The 16,766-nt window shown below is 43.2% G+C and overlaps 1 protein-coding gene across 1 annotated transcript; it reads right to left on the reverse strand.

Annotated features, from left to right (window-relative positions):
• Window positions 1–379: 379 nt before the first annotated feature.
• Window positions 380–12,272, reverse strand: LOC112264873 (proteasome subunit beta type-2). Its single transcript, XM_024441766.2, has 6 exons — window positions 12,078–12,272; window positions 11,223–11,345; window positions 10,945–11,015; window positions 1,424–1,586; window positions 1,104–1,153; window positions 380–573 (listed from the first exon to the last, which is right to left on the reverse strand). Exons 1-6 carry the CDS (start codon window positions 12,166–12,168, stop codon window positions 469–471), a joined length of 603 nt encoding a protein of 200 aa, XP_024297534.1. The 5' UTR covers window positions 12,169–12,272; the 3' UTR covers window positions 380–468.
• Window positions 12,273–16,766: the final 4,494 nt, after the last annotated feature.

The raw sequence follows: 16,766 nt of genomic DNA on the forward strand, positions 1-16,766 counted from the left end.
CTTTACACCACTGTAGGTAAGAGTCAATAGGCTATGTATATAGTATATAAACATAATACTTAAAATATACTGTGTAAAGAATACACATCTGTAAAATGTAATTATAATTGATTTGTTACTTAACTACAGTAGAAATAAAGTCATGAAAATACCCACATTTAATTGAGGTACTTTTAGATGAAAGGTCCATCATTATATATTTGTATTCATTATTCATTTCTGGTCATACGGCTTTTCACTTTCTCATGGTCGACAATGCACGTACAAACACAGAGGAGCACACACACACACACAGACTACAGCGTCAACAAGAGTACACAGCCAGAAGGCTGTTCTCTTTATAGGGGAGCCTGAAGAAAGCACTACGAGGACAAAAAGATATCTCAACAGTGCGTCATGTTTTATTGGAACATAAAGGGCAAGGTCTACGGTACAAAAATGTGGGCATTAGGGGTAAGCAGTGAGCGGTCACTTGGAGCCCACAGGGATAAGCTTCTCCAGGTCATGGGTGCCGTCCTTGTCAATCAAACGGACGCTGAAGGAGGGCAGGTTGAGGATGAAGCGGTGGTTCAGCTGGAGCGGAGAGAGAGAGAGAGGGAGGGGGAGTTAGGTCATGAGTCATATACCAATGCAAGTGTATAGGAGAAACAAAAGCTATATGCATGTTATGGCTGTTATGTTCTGTTCCTTGAACAGTTCTCGCAAAATGTCGTTTTCCTAATATAAAGACATCTCTATTTGACAAATTAAAGTCACATGCCCCCGACTGCTGATTGTGATTATCCCGTAACATTTCCAAATGTGATGACCCGAAACCAACAAATAGTTTTTATTTGTATTTTTATTTAACTAGGCAAGTCAGTTAAGACAAGTTCTTATTTACAATGACAGCCTTACAGGGGAACAGTAGGCTAACTGCCTTGTTCGGGGGCAGAATAACTTTTTTTTTTACCTTGTCAGCTCGGGGATTTGATCCAGCATCCTTTCGGTTACTGGCCCAACACTCTAACCTCAAGGCTACCCGCCGCCCCATAAAGGTGGTGGTGATGAAGCACAGTGCCGTCATTCAGTTAGCTCTAAACAGGAAAAAGAAAGGAGCTCACCTCCTCAATGCACTTCTTCAGCAGGTCCACGGCTTCATCCCGAGTCAGATCTGAAGCACGAGAGTGATGAGAGAATTATGGTTAGCTTCACGTCCAGATGAAGAAGAACTTAAATACAAGAACTCTTCAAATCATTTAATATTAAATCCCGTGAAGAGTGTTGAGAGAGCGAGAGCGAGAGAGAATAGGGGAAACCGACAAGAGGAATGGAGCAGAAGATAGTGGGCAACGGAGGCAGAAAGAGGAGAAAAGGGAGAGATAATGAGGCCAATAAAATAGAGGAACAGTAAAAGATGTGGAGAGAGAGAGAGAGATCCCACCTGGTCTGTAGTAGCGGTCGAGGATAGACAGGGTGAGGTAGGCTCCGTGGCCGTGGGCAGCGAAGGGAGCCTTGGCCAGAGCAGACAGGTGATCCATGTAGTAGAGCCCTGGGCCGTCCGTCTCATCAAACCCAGCCAGCAACAGGTTCACATGGTAGGGAGTCTGGTGACAGAGGAGACGAGGAGGTATGGGTCAGTGAAGACATGGGAAAACAATTGGGATTGTTACGGCGATACTGTCGCCACATCTTGACATTATGGTGTTATGACAAGGTTCTCACAATGGGCATGTGATGAAGGACGACACACACAATTACAATTCTTTGTCCGCACTCAAACAACAAAGGTCCTGTTTTCTCTTCCTCTGTTATTATCCTCCGAGGTTGGTGTTACGACATCGACCAATAGTCAGTCCCATAGAGACGAAACGATTTAATAATACACCTTCTCTAGCGATCTCTCTCTACGGTCAGCACACTGAACCATCATTGCACAAGCTGGGTGCCAGACACTAGGAAGCGGCAGTGTGATTAAGAGCACAAAAGAAGGCAACTAAAAAGATACCCAGTAGCAAGTTATTTTCAGATTGTTCAAACGTCGCTGCTATTAATGATCAGCTTTGATTTGGAAGTAAACAAAACGAGAGGTAAAACAACAGCAGCACAAGAGAACAGGGAGGGGTGTGAAACTGTCGCAACCTGGAGGGTGGGGGGTAGATGGGTTGGAGAGGACTGAGGGGGTTAGGAGGGGCATTGGGGGGGGTCGTGGTGTCACTGGCAGTGTGACATCTGCTGGGAAACGGACCCCCGCTGCTGCCCCCCACTCCCGCCTTCACCCTATGCCCTGGAGTAATGCCAGGGCTCATTAAAAACTTCAGAAGTAGTCTCCCTCCTTCCCTCTCCCTTAAAATTACTTTTTACCCTTCTAGCCACTCCATTTCAATGAGCTCTTCTCCGCTTTCGCAATTCTCCCCTTTCACCATCCTCCCTCCTTGTTATAATCCCCCTATCAGGACAAATTGAAGTTACAGAAAGCGGTCATGGCGCAGCGCCCTGGATTGACGTTTGACAATTGCGGAGTTTCCTGGTTCAAATGAGTTAAACCCACTGACGCTATGAAACAAACGTTACAATTCAGCAGCTAAGCTTTGCATATGAACCCAGTCCTAGAGGGAGAGCGACACAGTGGATGTCCAACGTGACATCCCCCGAGCTGCAGTAACCTGCTGTCATCTGAACACCTGCCCCAAGTATCAACGTTGTGTACGTGCGAGACCCTTTCTTCGGGGGAAAGAAAGGCTGACTTGTCACACTCCCTGTGGAAAGGGGTTACGTCTCGCCAGGCCATGCCTGAACTCATTGGTGTCCCCCGGGAAACACCCCAGTGGCGTCACCCACACTCACCCGAGCAACACCCTTCTTACTGGTTACCACCCACACTCATCCGAGCAACACCCGTCTTACAGGTTACCACCCACACTCACCCGAGCAACACCCGTCTTACAGGTCACCACCCATTCTCACCCGAGCAACACCCGTCTTACAGGTTACCACCCACACTCACCCGAGCAACACCCGTCTTACAGGTTACCACCCACACTCACCCGAGCAACACCAGGTTACCACCCACACTCACCCGAGCAACGCCCGTCTTACAGGTTACCACCCACACTCACCCGAGCAACGCCCGTCTTACAGGTTACCACCCACACTCACCCGAGCAACACCCGTCTTACAGGTTACCACCCACACTCACCCGAGCAACACCTGTCTTACAGGTTACCACCCACACTCACCCAAGCAACACCTGTCTTACAGGTTACGGCGTAAAAAATACAGTGCTGGAGCTGGCATCAAAATAACCCTTCCTCCTCATGACACCTAGGAGGCCACCAGGCAGCAGGCTCGTTAAATCCAGCACCTGAACTCAGGCCAAGTCCCAAACACATATGTCTTCAAAAGAACCTCATCACACACACCAGAGATGGGGTGTCCAACGGTATTAGGCATTCAACTAAAAAGGAGGATGTATGGTTGTGTCTGGTGATGAACGAAGTGAACCGTGGTAAATCAACCCTGCTCGCTCTCCCTCTCGTCTTCCACGTGCCAGCGCTCGCTCCCCCTCTCCTTCCCTCCCCCTCTCTGTGCACCGTGCCCTCCCTCCCACCCTCTTTGCACCGTGCCCCAGGACATGTTCTCTTTATTGGCATTTCCCCTCAATCTGCTGTATTAATTGTTCATCTGTGCTGGAACAGGGGAGTCATGTGCAATATGGCACTAGTAATTATTTGTGCCCGCGCTGTACTTAAAAACAAAAACCCCATATGCAACACTAGCACTAGGCAAACTGTTGCCGTGGCCTTTTTGCTAAATCTTTAAATAAAGCAAGAGGGCTTACTTGTTCTTTGGGATACAACCCAAGAGGCTACATACGACTGAGATAATGGTTTATAACAGAGAAAGCCTGTAAAGTTCATCACCGCTCACGTTTTAAACAAGAACAGTGGCTGTGCTGTCCATTTTAAGAAAATAGTTTTTGAAATACATAATAAAGTTGACTTCAGGCTGCCCTTCTCTCACACCATTCCTGGTAGGTACACAGCACCCACCCACCCAATGCCAAGCTCTATCACCACCACTCATCCCCTGATGTTTTCGCACCACAAGAGACATCCTCTTCGCTTAACAGCTTCGCGACCCTCCACTCAGGTGGACGAGAGAGAAACATTCAGAAATGTTCCGGAACGTGTGGAAAACGTGTTTATCTAACATATGTGCATGTCCAAATACTCTGGGGTGGGTGTGAATTGGAGAGCACAGCTAAAGGAAGGTGTGGGATGTCGAGGAGAAACTGTTTGGAAGCCCTGCGAGAACTGAGAACAGCGTACGGAAATTCAATATACATTAACAAGGATATATGTACCACAGGGTAAAAAAAATATGTTTTTACTGCCTTTGGGCAGGCATGAATTTCTGAATATTTTGTAATGTTATCCAATATCTAAAGCACATATTGAACCAGTAGCAGCCCAACTGTAACACCGACTCTCAATTGCACACGCCCTTCTGTGCCGTGTTGACTTCTGGGCCTAGTTCAAAGCCCTTGGGACTGGCCCCCTTTCTAGCCTCCCTCTCCCACTCCCTCTGCTCCCCCCTCCCTGTGTCCCACATTCCCTCCTCAGCCCCACTAATTGTTTCTTGTAATTATTTTCATCCTTCTGCTATTGTGACAGGCAGCGGCTGCACTACTCCTAACATATTAACCTCGCCGCAACCATATGAGATTGAGAGGGACGGATACGAGGAGACTTGACTCGGATGTCCTTCCCACACTTTCCTTCTGGCACACACACAATCGTCATACACACACGTTCAATGCTTCACAACCAGGGAGTGGTAGGACAGGCACCCGATGGGTGTTTCTCTGTTTCTGCCGCAGGTGTTGCCTACCCTTGAGACTGGAGCGACACTTAGGCCAACTCACAACATATTGACAACAGTCTCTGGATCAGTCAAAATAAACTCGTCGCCCACATCTCAGACTGATATAGTAGAGGTACACAACGGAGACAAGATGCGTGTAACGTGTGCTACACGAGCGCGTCATGACAGCAGTAGTTTTTATTTTTTAGCTGCTTCGCTGGAAGAGGCAGGCATGCTTGTGCCCAGTTTTCCTCGGAAAACAACGGGAATGTCTCGCGCTCCGCAAAAGTTTAGTGTCGCAGGTCCATTAGACTGAAATCCGACCTGAATGCGTGACATAGTAGGGACGTCAAACATTCAGCCCGCTGCACAAGCGCCTGGTAAGATTTTGCTTAGGAGCACCCCCCCTTATATAGAAATATAGCTATGTGATATTTGAACAAATAATTCACCATCATCCTAAAATAAGATTATTTTGACATATCTAATTAATGTATATTTACGCTACCTTTTCATGTGGACAGTATGTGTTACTACATTACACAAGCGGACGTTTTGACCACATCCAATTGGGGGGAATTACACATCTTTTTTTTACCTCAGATTGGTCAAAACGATGACACAAGATCAAGTGCTTAAAACCAGGGGTTGGAAGCGGTTCAAGGAAAATAACTGAAAACACGAAAATAAAACATTTTCAAGGAACAGAAACGTAACGAAAGTGATTCATACTGTTCCGGAACAGAAGTGTTATTTTAAGAGCATGGGAACCAGTTATTTCCTGTATTTGACGTCCCAGGCATTTTTCTTTATAGTGCCACAACAAAACAAAGTGCCTATGGGTAATTGTATAAACTAGGGTACCAGTGAGGATTTCCTACGCTGGACAACTTGCTATAGATAGTCCATAATAGTCAATAAGTCATTGATAATATCTATAATTGTTTTTCATGGCATTACATTAAGCTATAAGGGGGAACATTGCTGTATTTAATCAAATTAATTTAAAACCTGCTAATTTCTCATGGTTGGTGTCTTGACATTTTTGCCCAAAATCATTTGACATAAAACAATACTTTTCTGTCCTTGCATTTATGGCAGTGTAAATTGTAGTTATATCATATATGAAGTATTAATCCGTTAAATTATACATTTGAACTTGAACCCTGTAAGAATCCTGGATCGAGCTGTTGGACAGTTTTTTTGTATATAGATCTCAGAAATACAGTATAACTACGTAACATTTCGTGTCTCCTTATGTTACGGGGTGAAAACAGTTTTCATGGGCACACAAAATCCCCAAAAATGTATGCAATTGGAAAATCAAATGCTTCTAACCGAAAGAGTCACCTGACCCTGATACTTAAAACCTAAATCAATAATGCCATTAATGTGGTTCTTCAATAATGATGCATAATACTTGCTGGATGCGCATTTGGTGTTGAGCTGTTTAATTAGGGGCTGCAGGTCGCCTAGTGGTTCGAGCGTTGGACTAGTAGCTTTCAAGATCGAATCCCCGAGCTGACAAGGTAAAAATCTGTCGTTCTGCCCCTGAACAAGGCAGTTAACCCACTGTTTCCTAGACCAGTTAACCCACTGTTTCCTAGACCAGTTAACCCACTGTTTCCTAGACCAGTTAACCCACTGTTTCCTAGACCAGTTAACCCACTGTTTCCTAGGCCGTCAATGAAAATAAGAATTTCTTCTTAACTGACTTGCCTAGGTAAATAAAGGTTAAATAAAATATATCATTTCATTGTGATATTTTCACACGTCTTAATCCTGGAAAGAATTTTCTGAATGACAGTCAAGTGACCAATAGCTGTTTGACTATCACAACAGTCCCAGTGCTGGAATAAAGGTGTTGGGCGAGGAATGTCTAGAATATTTATGTCTCTCATTCGTTACGCCGGTGAAGACAGCCTGGATCCACATTGGATCTAATATCCCTAGCATATTGATGTTGATCATCTGTTCTCTGCTTGATTTTCAGCAGGGTGTCGTCAGATTTAACAGAGAAAGCGTCAAGGTAATGAGTTTGTGTTTTCGTGTGTTGGCGCCTTCGATTAGACACGGAGTATACTGTGCTCAATCATAGACTATTTCGCAACACCCAACGTTATTCCTATTAATTATTATGTATATAAAGATGACAAATTACATAGCCTAGTAGATCTGGTAATGAAATAACTTGACAAATACATTTTGGTTTCCATGTTACACCTGCAATTTTAAAAACAATACAAGGGGCTTGAAGTAGCCTAGGCTGCTTGAACTTGTTGGAGCTCAGAAATTCATGTACTGGAACAGACATACCTTGAAAATCAGACATTTCCTAAAGTTGGTGCTTGAGAAGTCCTTGTAATTATTGTAGCCAATTATTGTCCCCTATAATTATTTGCGATTTCATTTTAATATTTTTTGGTGGAGAGATGTGGCCACTGGTTGATTCTATTGAAAGGTGTAGCGCTACTCTGTTGCGGTAAAACTGTGTGTAGTTTTGAGGACGACAACATCGAATGCTGGCTTTAACTTGGCTTCCTATACAAATCCCTCCATTACAAAAGGGAACAAGGTTTTTGGTTGGTTGCTCATTAAAAAAACAGCGATGGTGAGATTAATGCTACAGCTATTCGTGGCTTTATGATGTGTGCCTGTGTCGGCCACATAGGCTACAGAAAAATCTCCATGCATGTATCCAATTTATTTAGTCAGGCAATTCCACATTCTCCCATAATTTAAAATGTAATAATAATTTGAATATCAATGCATTGACAAGGCCTACAAAATGCATTATTCTTAAAGTGGTAAGGGCCTACTTTTTTAAACACTTTTTTTTAGGGGGGGGGTCTATATTAAGTCTTATGTACAATTATATAAAAATTACAATTAAGTGCTTGAAGACGTCCTTGAATTTGACTTGCCACTCTCTGTATGAGCCCTGCTTAAAGGATGTATAATCCTAGGCCTATGTTGTTGCATAGGTGGCGTTATGGGCAAATGTGCATATATTCCTCTAAGTACACGTGTGGACCTGGATAAAAGTCTGTTTCATTTATCCTAATGTCACACATTGGCCCCATGATTTATAGAAAAACCCCTATGCAAAGCCCTCACTCACTCAGACACTTACTCCAGCGTACCTGCAAGCTGGAAATCTTTGCCTGTGTGTGTTTCGGCTACCTGCTCCTCCAAAGCATTAGGCTACTGTACTGACGTTACAAGCTTGATTCAGTAGACAGGGAGAGAGCTTTTTGATGAGCTAGAGATGTATGGATTAACTTGTTCAATGCTAGTTAAGGATACTATAGGCCTAGTTAGGGGGGTTCTGTTCAGAACTAAACGATTGTAAAATTATTTTGGTTCCAACCAGTTTAAAACATTTCAATATCTTTGGCTTTGTCATATGCACTGGGGGTCGCAAGACTTCAAATGCAATTCTGATTTTCTTTCTCAAATGACACTGATAATTCGGGGCGGTCTCTGTATAAATGTCGCCGGACACACACCAAGCTTCGGGTTTGACAGTCAAACTATCACTTAAATTTCAGTCAACTGTTGTCACTGTTGGTATCCCACTGTGGGTCGTGTTTCGTTGAAGATAAGCAAAAAATATATATATATATTTTCCGCGATGGCAGCCTCCTGAAATCAACATCCACCATTCCTAAATATAGATAGGAGCCTTACAGGCTGACTACACAGCTTGAGACGCATGCGTGAGCATTGCAAAATAAATGTAGCAATCTATATTATTCAATTATTGCACCCACACTGCTTGCGCGCGCCAACGAGAGTATATGCATTGCCACGGGCTAAAACAGAAGTCAGTTCTATTTGTGACGCAGATCGCGCTGCAAGTCCTGCCTCTCCCATCTCCTCATTGGTTTGTAGAAGCAGGTACCCACGTTCCATCTCCTCATTGGTTATACCTACGTGGGTGTCTGAAAGATGAACGAGGTCAGTGGCGCTAATGCACCTAATTTATTAAAGTTGCAAATCTCAATATAAAGTCAAGAGAAGAAAAAGCCTGGAAGGAAGAGAGATGACTAGAAACGATTCAATTGACCGTTTTTGTGTGGATTAATTGGCGGAGTAGAGGACCTTGTGCATTTCAGGTAAAATAACTAAATGTTTATATCCCAGGACAAATTAGCTAGCAACAGCAAGCTAGCTAAACAGGACAAATTAGCTAACAACTGCAAGCTAACTAGCCAAATTGCCATAAATTCAACCTGTCCCCAAATTAATATAATTGGTTCAGACTTTGTTTTCGATATTTCAACCTGCATAGTATCCTGATCGTGTCTGGTGTGGGGGGTACAAAATCAACATGTGCGCGGTCGGTTTGGTCAGCATGTTAGTTTTAATAGGACATGCAACCTCATCTCCCCCCTCCAACGCAATTGATATCAAAGTGATAATAGATTTTTATTTTACCAGGTAAATTGACTGAGGACACATTGTCATTTACATCAACGACTTGGGGAATAGTTACAGGAGAGAGGAGGGGGGATGAATAAGCCAATTGGAAACTGGGGATGATTAGGTGACCATGATAGTATGAGGGCCAAATTAGGAATTTAGGCATGATTGACTAAACAGTGTTGTGTTTTTCTTTCTGTTTTGGCGACCGCCATATTAAAATGCAACATTCCAAAATGTAGCCATCTGTGTCATGTATGTTTTCCTCTAACCAATGATGTAAATTTATTCAGTTTCCATGTGTTTTTTGCTTTGTGGAAGTTTCAACAGTGCCCCCCTCCAATCAATCAATCAGTCATTTATTGCCAATTGACAAAATAACAGGGTTTTTGGTGCGTGTGCAGTTTATAAGGTGTTCATAAAAATGTATGTGTAGATAATACATTTTATGTTTAAGTTTTCAATATATAAAATGTTCTGCATATTAGATATTGACTTGGACACTTAAACTGTTTTGACATTAGGCTATTTATCAATATGTCGTGTCAACAGGAAGTGGCATCATTTTCAATTTAAGTTTTAGGAATATATACTGAACAAAAATATAAAACGCAACACGTAAAGCGTTGGTCTCATGTCTCATGATCTACAATAAAATGTCCCAGAAATGTTCCATATGCACAAAAGGCCTATTTCGCTCAAATTGTGTGCACAAATTTGTTTACATCCTTATTAGTGGGCATTTCTCCTTTGTCAAGAAAATCCATCCACCTGACAGGTGTGGAATATCAAGAAGCGGATTAAACAGCATGATTATTACACAGGTAAATGCCCACTAAAATGTGCAGTTTTGTCACAACACAATGAAACAGATGTCTGAAGTTGAGGGAGCGTGCAATTGGCATTCTGACTGCAGGAATGTCCCCCAGAGCTTTTGCCGGGGGGGGGGGAGTAAATGTTCATTTATCTGCCACAAGCCCCCTACAACGTAATTTTAGAGAATTTGGCAGTACGTCCAACCGGCCTCACAACCGCAGACCACGTGTAACCACACCAGCCCCAGACCTCCACATCCGGCTTCTTCACCTGCGGGATCGTCTGAGACTAGCTGATGAAACTGAGGAGTATTTCTGTCTGGAATAAAGACCTTTTGTGTGTGTGTGGGGTGGGATCACTCCAATTGGCTGAGCCTGGCTCCCCAGAGGTTGGATTACACATAACTGGGCAGGGGTGCAGCCATGTGTGGGCCTGGGAGGATATAGCACAACCCCTTGGGAGCCAGGCCATGGCTGCGCCCCTGCCCAGTTAGGTGAAATCCATAGATTAGGGCCTAATTCATTCCTTTCAATTGACTGATTTCCTTATATGAACCTAAACTCAGTAAAATCGTTAATTATTGCATGTTGCGTTTGTATTTTTGATCAGTATAACTTGAATTTTCAACATTAACTTCCAATAGTATTGTATTTATTCAGGTAAAAACTGCTGAATGAGTCCAACAATGTGCTGTGATTGATTTATGTTGATGACATACCAGAAATCACCAAAATAGGTTTGCTCAGCCAAGACACTGGCTAAGTGGCAATAGCACAGAGCAACTTTGGAGTATTGCAGTACAGTATGCTAGGCTACATTGGAAAGAAATAAAAGCATTGGTCCACATTAAATAATTACCCTGCTTCGAAGGTAGTCTGCAAGGTTCTTGCGTGTGAAGTTGGCTGCTGCTGTTGGACTGAGTTCATAACCTGAAAGAGTCCAAATGAAAGGAAAGCTCCATCAGATGTCACCATGGGGTAGACATTCATAAATATGGGGAAAAACATTCATAAATAAAATGTACAAACAATATTCACAATGAGTATTGAATGTACATATGTCAGTAGCGGTGGCATGAGTAGTACTAGGCCATCTTCATTTTGACACCAGAGAAAGAAGAAATGGGTGGCACTTACCATTCCTCATTTTGTATAGCTGAATATTCTTCTGAATATACTCTGCAAACTGCACTGTGTCTCCTGCCTCTCCCACACATAGCAACAGAATCTTATCGCTCAGCTTGAACATCTTGTCCTGGTCTGAGGGCGATAGACAAGGTGTTAGTTATTTAATCAAATACGCACTCCAGTGACATGTTCAACATGACGTATGGAAATAAATCCAAATAATACATTCTTTAAGTTAGTTTGATTACAAATAGCTCTACTCGTTCAGACTTGTCTTACTTTGAGGAAAATATTGCAAGTCATTTTGATAATAATCTGTGCCTGCTAGCTGTGTGCGCTCCTTGCTGACTTTCACTTTCACAATTGAATGAAGGGAGTTAGCTAGATGGCTAGCATTTTTAGGTAGCTAGCGCAAATCTGCTTGGGGTTTGTGGACATGCAAGTTAACAAGTTTACTAGCTCTTCCAACACAATTGTTAGTAAACAAACGTTGGTGATAACTGGAAGCCAAATCAATTCGGTAGCGAGTGTCCGCTTTTCTGATCTCGACTCATTGGCCAGGGAGGAAGCTTCCTAGCTGATTAGCTCACATAGATTCTAGCTAGTTTGCTAAACTACTGTTATCTCATAACATGTAAACTAGCATGCTTAGCTAACTAGGTAACAACAATTATAATTAATGTTTCAGTAACGTTATATGATTCAAAACTGAAATGTGTGAGAAAAATATTTATGCCATTTTGCTGATTTTACAAATGAGTTCATGGCTAACAAAAGCAGGCTAAATAACGTTAGCTAGCTGGCTAATTTAGCGACTAGCTAACTGCAAACGAGCAATGACTAGCCAACTGCAAACGAGCATACCCTGTTTCATCTTAACGATGCTGTGGGCTGCAACATTATCAGCAGCAACTAGGACAAAGTCTTGTCCCTGAATTCCGATCAAATATTCCATACTGTAACTTCCGAGTAACAATTTTGAAGTAAAGTTTTGCCTGAGGAACAACGCAACCTCGTTCGTTTCCTCAGATTACACAGCAAAACTTGAATGAGAGGCGCATAATGTTGACGTCATGAAATATGACGTTTTTCTCCTCTCATATGACAAAGGTCTGGGGTTTCCACTAGTTACCACAGCCACAAAGTCAGAAATGATTGAAAACAAAAAAACATAAATTTCAGGTTAGGGTTAGGCATAAGATTAGCAGTGTGGTTAGGTTTAGGCTTAAAATAATATTTTAGGAAGATAAATTGTAGAAATGGGCGAGGTTTACGACTTTGTGGCTGTGGTAACTAGTGATGACCCAGGTCTGGGTGCTGCCACTGAAAGTCTACTGCAAATGATTGTGGTACAATCTACTGTATCTCTGGAATATACAGACTACTTAATTGTATTGAATTAAATTGGGATGTTTAATAGCCTAAAGCAAGATCAAAGAACAAAGACACATAAAAAAAACTGTTGAACACAGACAGAAAGAGACACACACACACACACACACACATTCTGCATAAAAGCAAAATTATTTTTTTATAATACATCTTAGATTGTATAATGAATTTGTCCTTTTATTGAGTATGATTTCCGTTTGCTTTGGTTTTCAAGTGGGATTGCTCGTTCAGTTTGTTCGGTCCAAACCTCCCAACTCTGTAGCCTGCTGAATGTCCGGTTAGAAAATGATCAACACACAGGTTAGAAAGCAATAAACACACAATTTGCAGATGCATTTAAACTGCTTGCAGAAAGTCTTAGCATTACTCATCATTCGTTTTCTGTCTTTTTCTGTCTATCTGGGCTTTGTAAGCCTCCAGTTTGAGCTCTCTGAAATGCACCTTGTAACATTAGAAATTGCTATGCAGTTGCTCGAGCTCCGACTGTCAGGCACCCTTTGTAGGCTTGTGTATTTTTAACAAGTTATTCATGTCTACTTGTCACAATGAGTGAAAGTTATAGATGTAGAGATGTGAGGAGTTTTTTATGCACAAGCTCCACTCAAACTGGGTGCTAGAGTTATTGATTTACAATTCTGATGTGTGTTGGCTTTGTGTGTTGGCAGGCTGACTTTAGAAGCTGGATATTTTATACTCATTTTCATATTTCTCTCTCTCTCCCCTTATTTCACTCTCGGCAGTTGTCGCTGGTTCAGCTTGACTGCTTCGTTAGGGCTCATCATTTGCATTCAGATTAATTATCTAATTACCGACAAATGTCCGGCGGCCACCCCACACTGCGGCTCGTCAGCTCTGAGCCTGTAATTATTTTAATCATTTACTTTCATCTGGAGCATTCCTGCCATACTCCTGTGTTTAGAGGCCATTCTTAATTACCCTGCCAAGACACTCTTCTCCTCTTTTTGTGAAAGAGAAAGGGAGGGAGGGAGGGAGGGAGGGAGGGAGGGAGGGAGGGAGGGAGGGAGGGAGGGAGGGAGGGAGGGAGGGAGGAGGGAGGGAGGGAGGGAGGGAGGGAGGGAGGAGGGAGGGAAGGAAAGAGAGAGAGAGAGAGAGAGAGAGAGGGAAAGAGAGAGAAAGCCCAATGGGGACATGATCCAGGAGCACTGACAGCACAGAGGAAGCTCTCTCAGCTCTCCTAGTTGTTCACCCCTTCTTCATACTCTCTCATTCTTTCTATCTCTACCCCCTTCTCTCTGCACAACCCCCTTCCCAACTTCATCCTCTCTTTCTCTCCCCTCTACAATCCCCCCACACACACACTATCCCACCCTTTCCCCCTATCCTTCCTCCCTTTCCCCTTTATCGCAAGCACACACAGGAATCGCCTCTGGGCTTCAGTGCTCTGACTGCTAATACACTGACTCACACACACACACGCATACACACACACACACAGAAAGCAAGAGAGTAGAGAGAGAGTAGAGAGAGAGAAAGAGAGAGAGAGACTAGATCAGAGTGGCGTGCACACGCACACTGTTTGTGGCACACATCACAATGCACACATCTTTCCACTATCCGCCTGGAAAATCTATACACCTCTCTGTCTGTCTATCCTTTATTTAGACAGCCATCAGCCAGCCTGTTCCATCTCTCAGTCTGGTTCCTGCCCAGCACATGAGAGATGGGTCAACTCCCCCATGACCACTCAGTAATGATGCTCTCACTGAACCCTTAAGCGAGATACACTCACCCTGACTGCTCTTGTTAAAGAAAAAAGATACAAGCTATGTAATTGGCCTCTTGAATATTTAAGTTAGCCCGGGATGAAAGTTTAATGAAAAGATTATTATCTACCAGTTTATCACACTATTTAATTTTATTCACTGGCTACTGCTACAGCACTGTCCATTTGGACAGCCGTGGAAACAGCAGAGAGACTCACGGGTTGAAGCCGCACGAGACAGCAAGTAGAATATGATGAATTGCATTAGTGAACTGAGCAGATTTTTTCCCCTTCTATGTATCTTCACAAAACCCTCAGTCAATACTTCTAACACACACACATGCACGCACGCACACACACACTCACACACACACACACACACACACACACACACACACACACACACACACACACACACACACACACACACACACACACACACACACACTCACACACACACACACACACACACACACACACACACACACACACACACACACACACACTGTAAGGTTGCTGTTATTTAGTCTTATTGTTTGTATTTATAGGGGGAATTAATCCTTTTTGCCAGAAATGGTGTGAAAAGCAGACAATGTTGTGCTTTGACAGACATAGCACTTTAGCCAAACCCCAGTGGGATACGTGACAGAGTTTGGGAGGATTATGTATGGACCCAACTTGCCCTAAGGGGAGAGCTGCTGGAATGGGACATGGTTTGAACGACAGAGATTAGGGATCAAGGTGCACGGAGCAAACCATTTGAGGGAATAGCCTACACTGGTTAAAGCCCCCATTTCACCATACAAAAAAAACAATAAATATGCTTGTCTTTTTGTAAACACTGAAAGATAAAAACAGTCTGGAAGACGAGGCTGTGGCTGTGAGGCTCAAGCATTTTGACATGGTTCAATTTGCTGAGATAAGATTCTTGATCTTCACACACAGATTTTTCTTTGTGAATTTAGACAACATTCGCATGGATTTGTGAGATAGCCTAATTGGCCGCGTAGGCTAGACTGTAACCTGTTTCATTTGATAAGTTACTGCAATATTGCAAGAACAATTTCACACTAACCAACAGACTGGCCTATGATGTGGTGGATCATGATTTAGAAATCTGGGGCTTGAATGGAAGTGTCGAGGGAATAGACAGAGTTATTGTGTTAAGACTTTGTTTAACCTTGCCTTCTTAGATTTTGGCATTCAATTATAGGTCCTGAAGAAATGCGAGGTCGGTATCAGTGGCACCGCTTATCGGTTTAATCCACAATTTCATGGCGCTGAGGCGGGATGGGTAGTGGCCCCCGCTCGCTTTTGTTGATGGGATGTCACCGTTTAGTGGTCCCTTTCGTATCTAAACCGGGAGAGGACGTCGAGGGAACCTGGGCACGAGAGACCACTTCATCTCAAGGGGGTGAAAGAGAGCAAGTTAAATGGAAGTGACAAGCTCTGAAAAAAATCCTGCCGGCAGCTGCGCGCATTCGACATAGCCAGCTCCCCTACCGTCGCCGGCCGCACGACCCCCGTGCCTGGCACACACACCTGCCGCTCCTAGACGCGCTTTCACCGACAGCCACATAATCCCTGGGCGTGTCGCGGAGGGGCTGCACTCAATGTGCTCTTGTGAAAACCCCTTATGCGTGAAAAAGCCCCCTTCCTCCATCTATTGTCCGACACAGTTTTATGGGACAACATTGGGCCTTATGAGGTTTCGGGATTTACATGGGACTTTATAGAAGGGTATAATCATTTCAATCAGAGAACGAATAAAGGTTTTAACACGCTGTTTTCATATTTATTAGCTGGTTAATGCAGCCGAGGCAGCTGAACCTTATACCCCAGACCCCACCAAAAATGCTCTCAGTCTCAGACCCCCACATTCAGAATGTCCCGGCGAACCCCCAGAGGACCCCTCAGACTTGGACAAGCAGGCAAGGAAATGATCAGTGATACAGGACTTCAGAAGGCCTAATATTTCCACGGGCATGTCAGCAAATTGAAATATAGGCCTATAGGCGCACTGTATCGGCCTAGGTTCATTTGTGGTCCCAATCAGGGTCATCCTTTTATGTCAGCCAACAGGTTTGTTAAATCTGATATGTTAAAATAGGCCTACAATGACGTGCATTAAGATGATGATGCATTCGTCAGGATGAATGGTGACCTCGTTGAATTAGGCCATTTTATGTTCAACATAAAAATCAATACAGGCCTCGATGAATTATGCATTCATGAGGATATCTGTCAATAAGGCCTCTTGTCTAAATGGTGGTTTACTTTATGGAGAATAACATCATTGTTAGGCATAGCCTACATTTCAATAGCAACTTTACAACATGTATGCCTTTGGACTTCTGATACATTTGACCTTTATACATTTTCAACATCTTATTAAAATCAAATTAAAAATGTGTGGATTAATTAATTTTCATGTCATG

This window comes from Oncorhynchus tshawytscha, linkage group LG13, assembly GCF_018296145.1.
Source record: "Oncorhynchus tshawytscha isolate Ot180627B linkage group LG13, Otsh_v2.0, whole genome shotgun sequence".
In the NCBI taxonomy this organism is placed as follows: domain Eukaryota; kingdom Metazoa; phylum Chordata; class Actinopteri; order Salmoniformes; family Salmonidae; genus Oncorhynchus; species Oncorhynchus tshawytscha.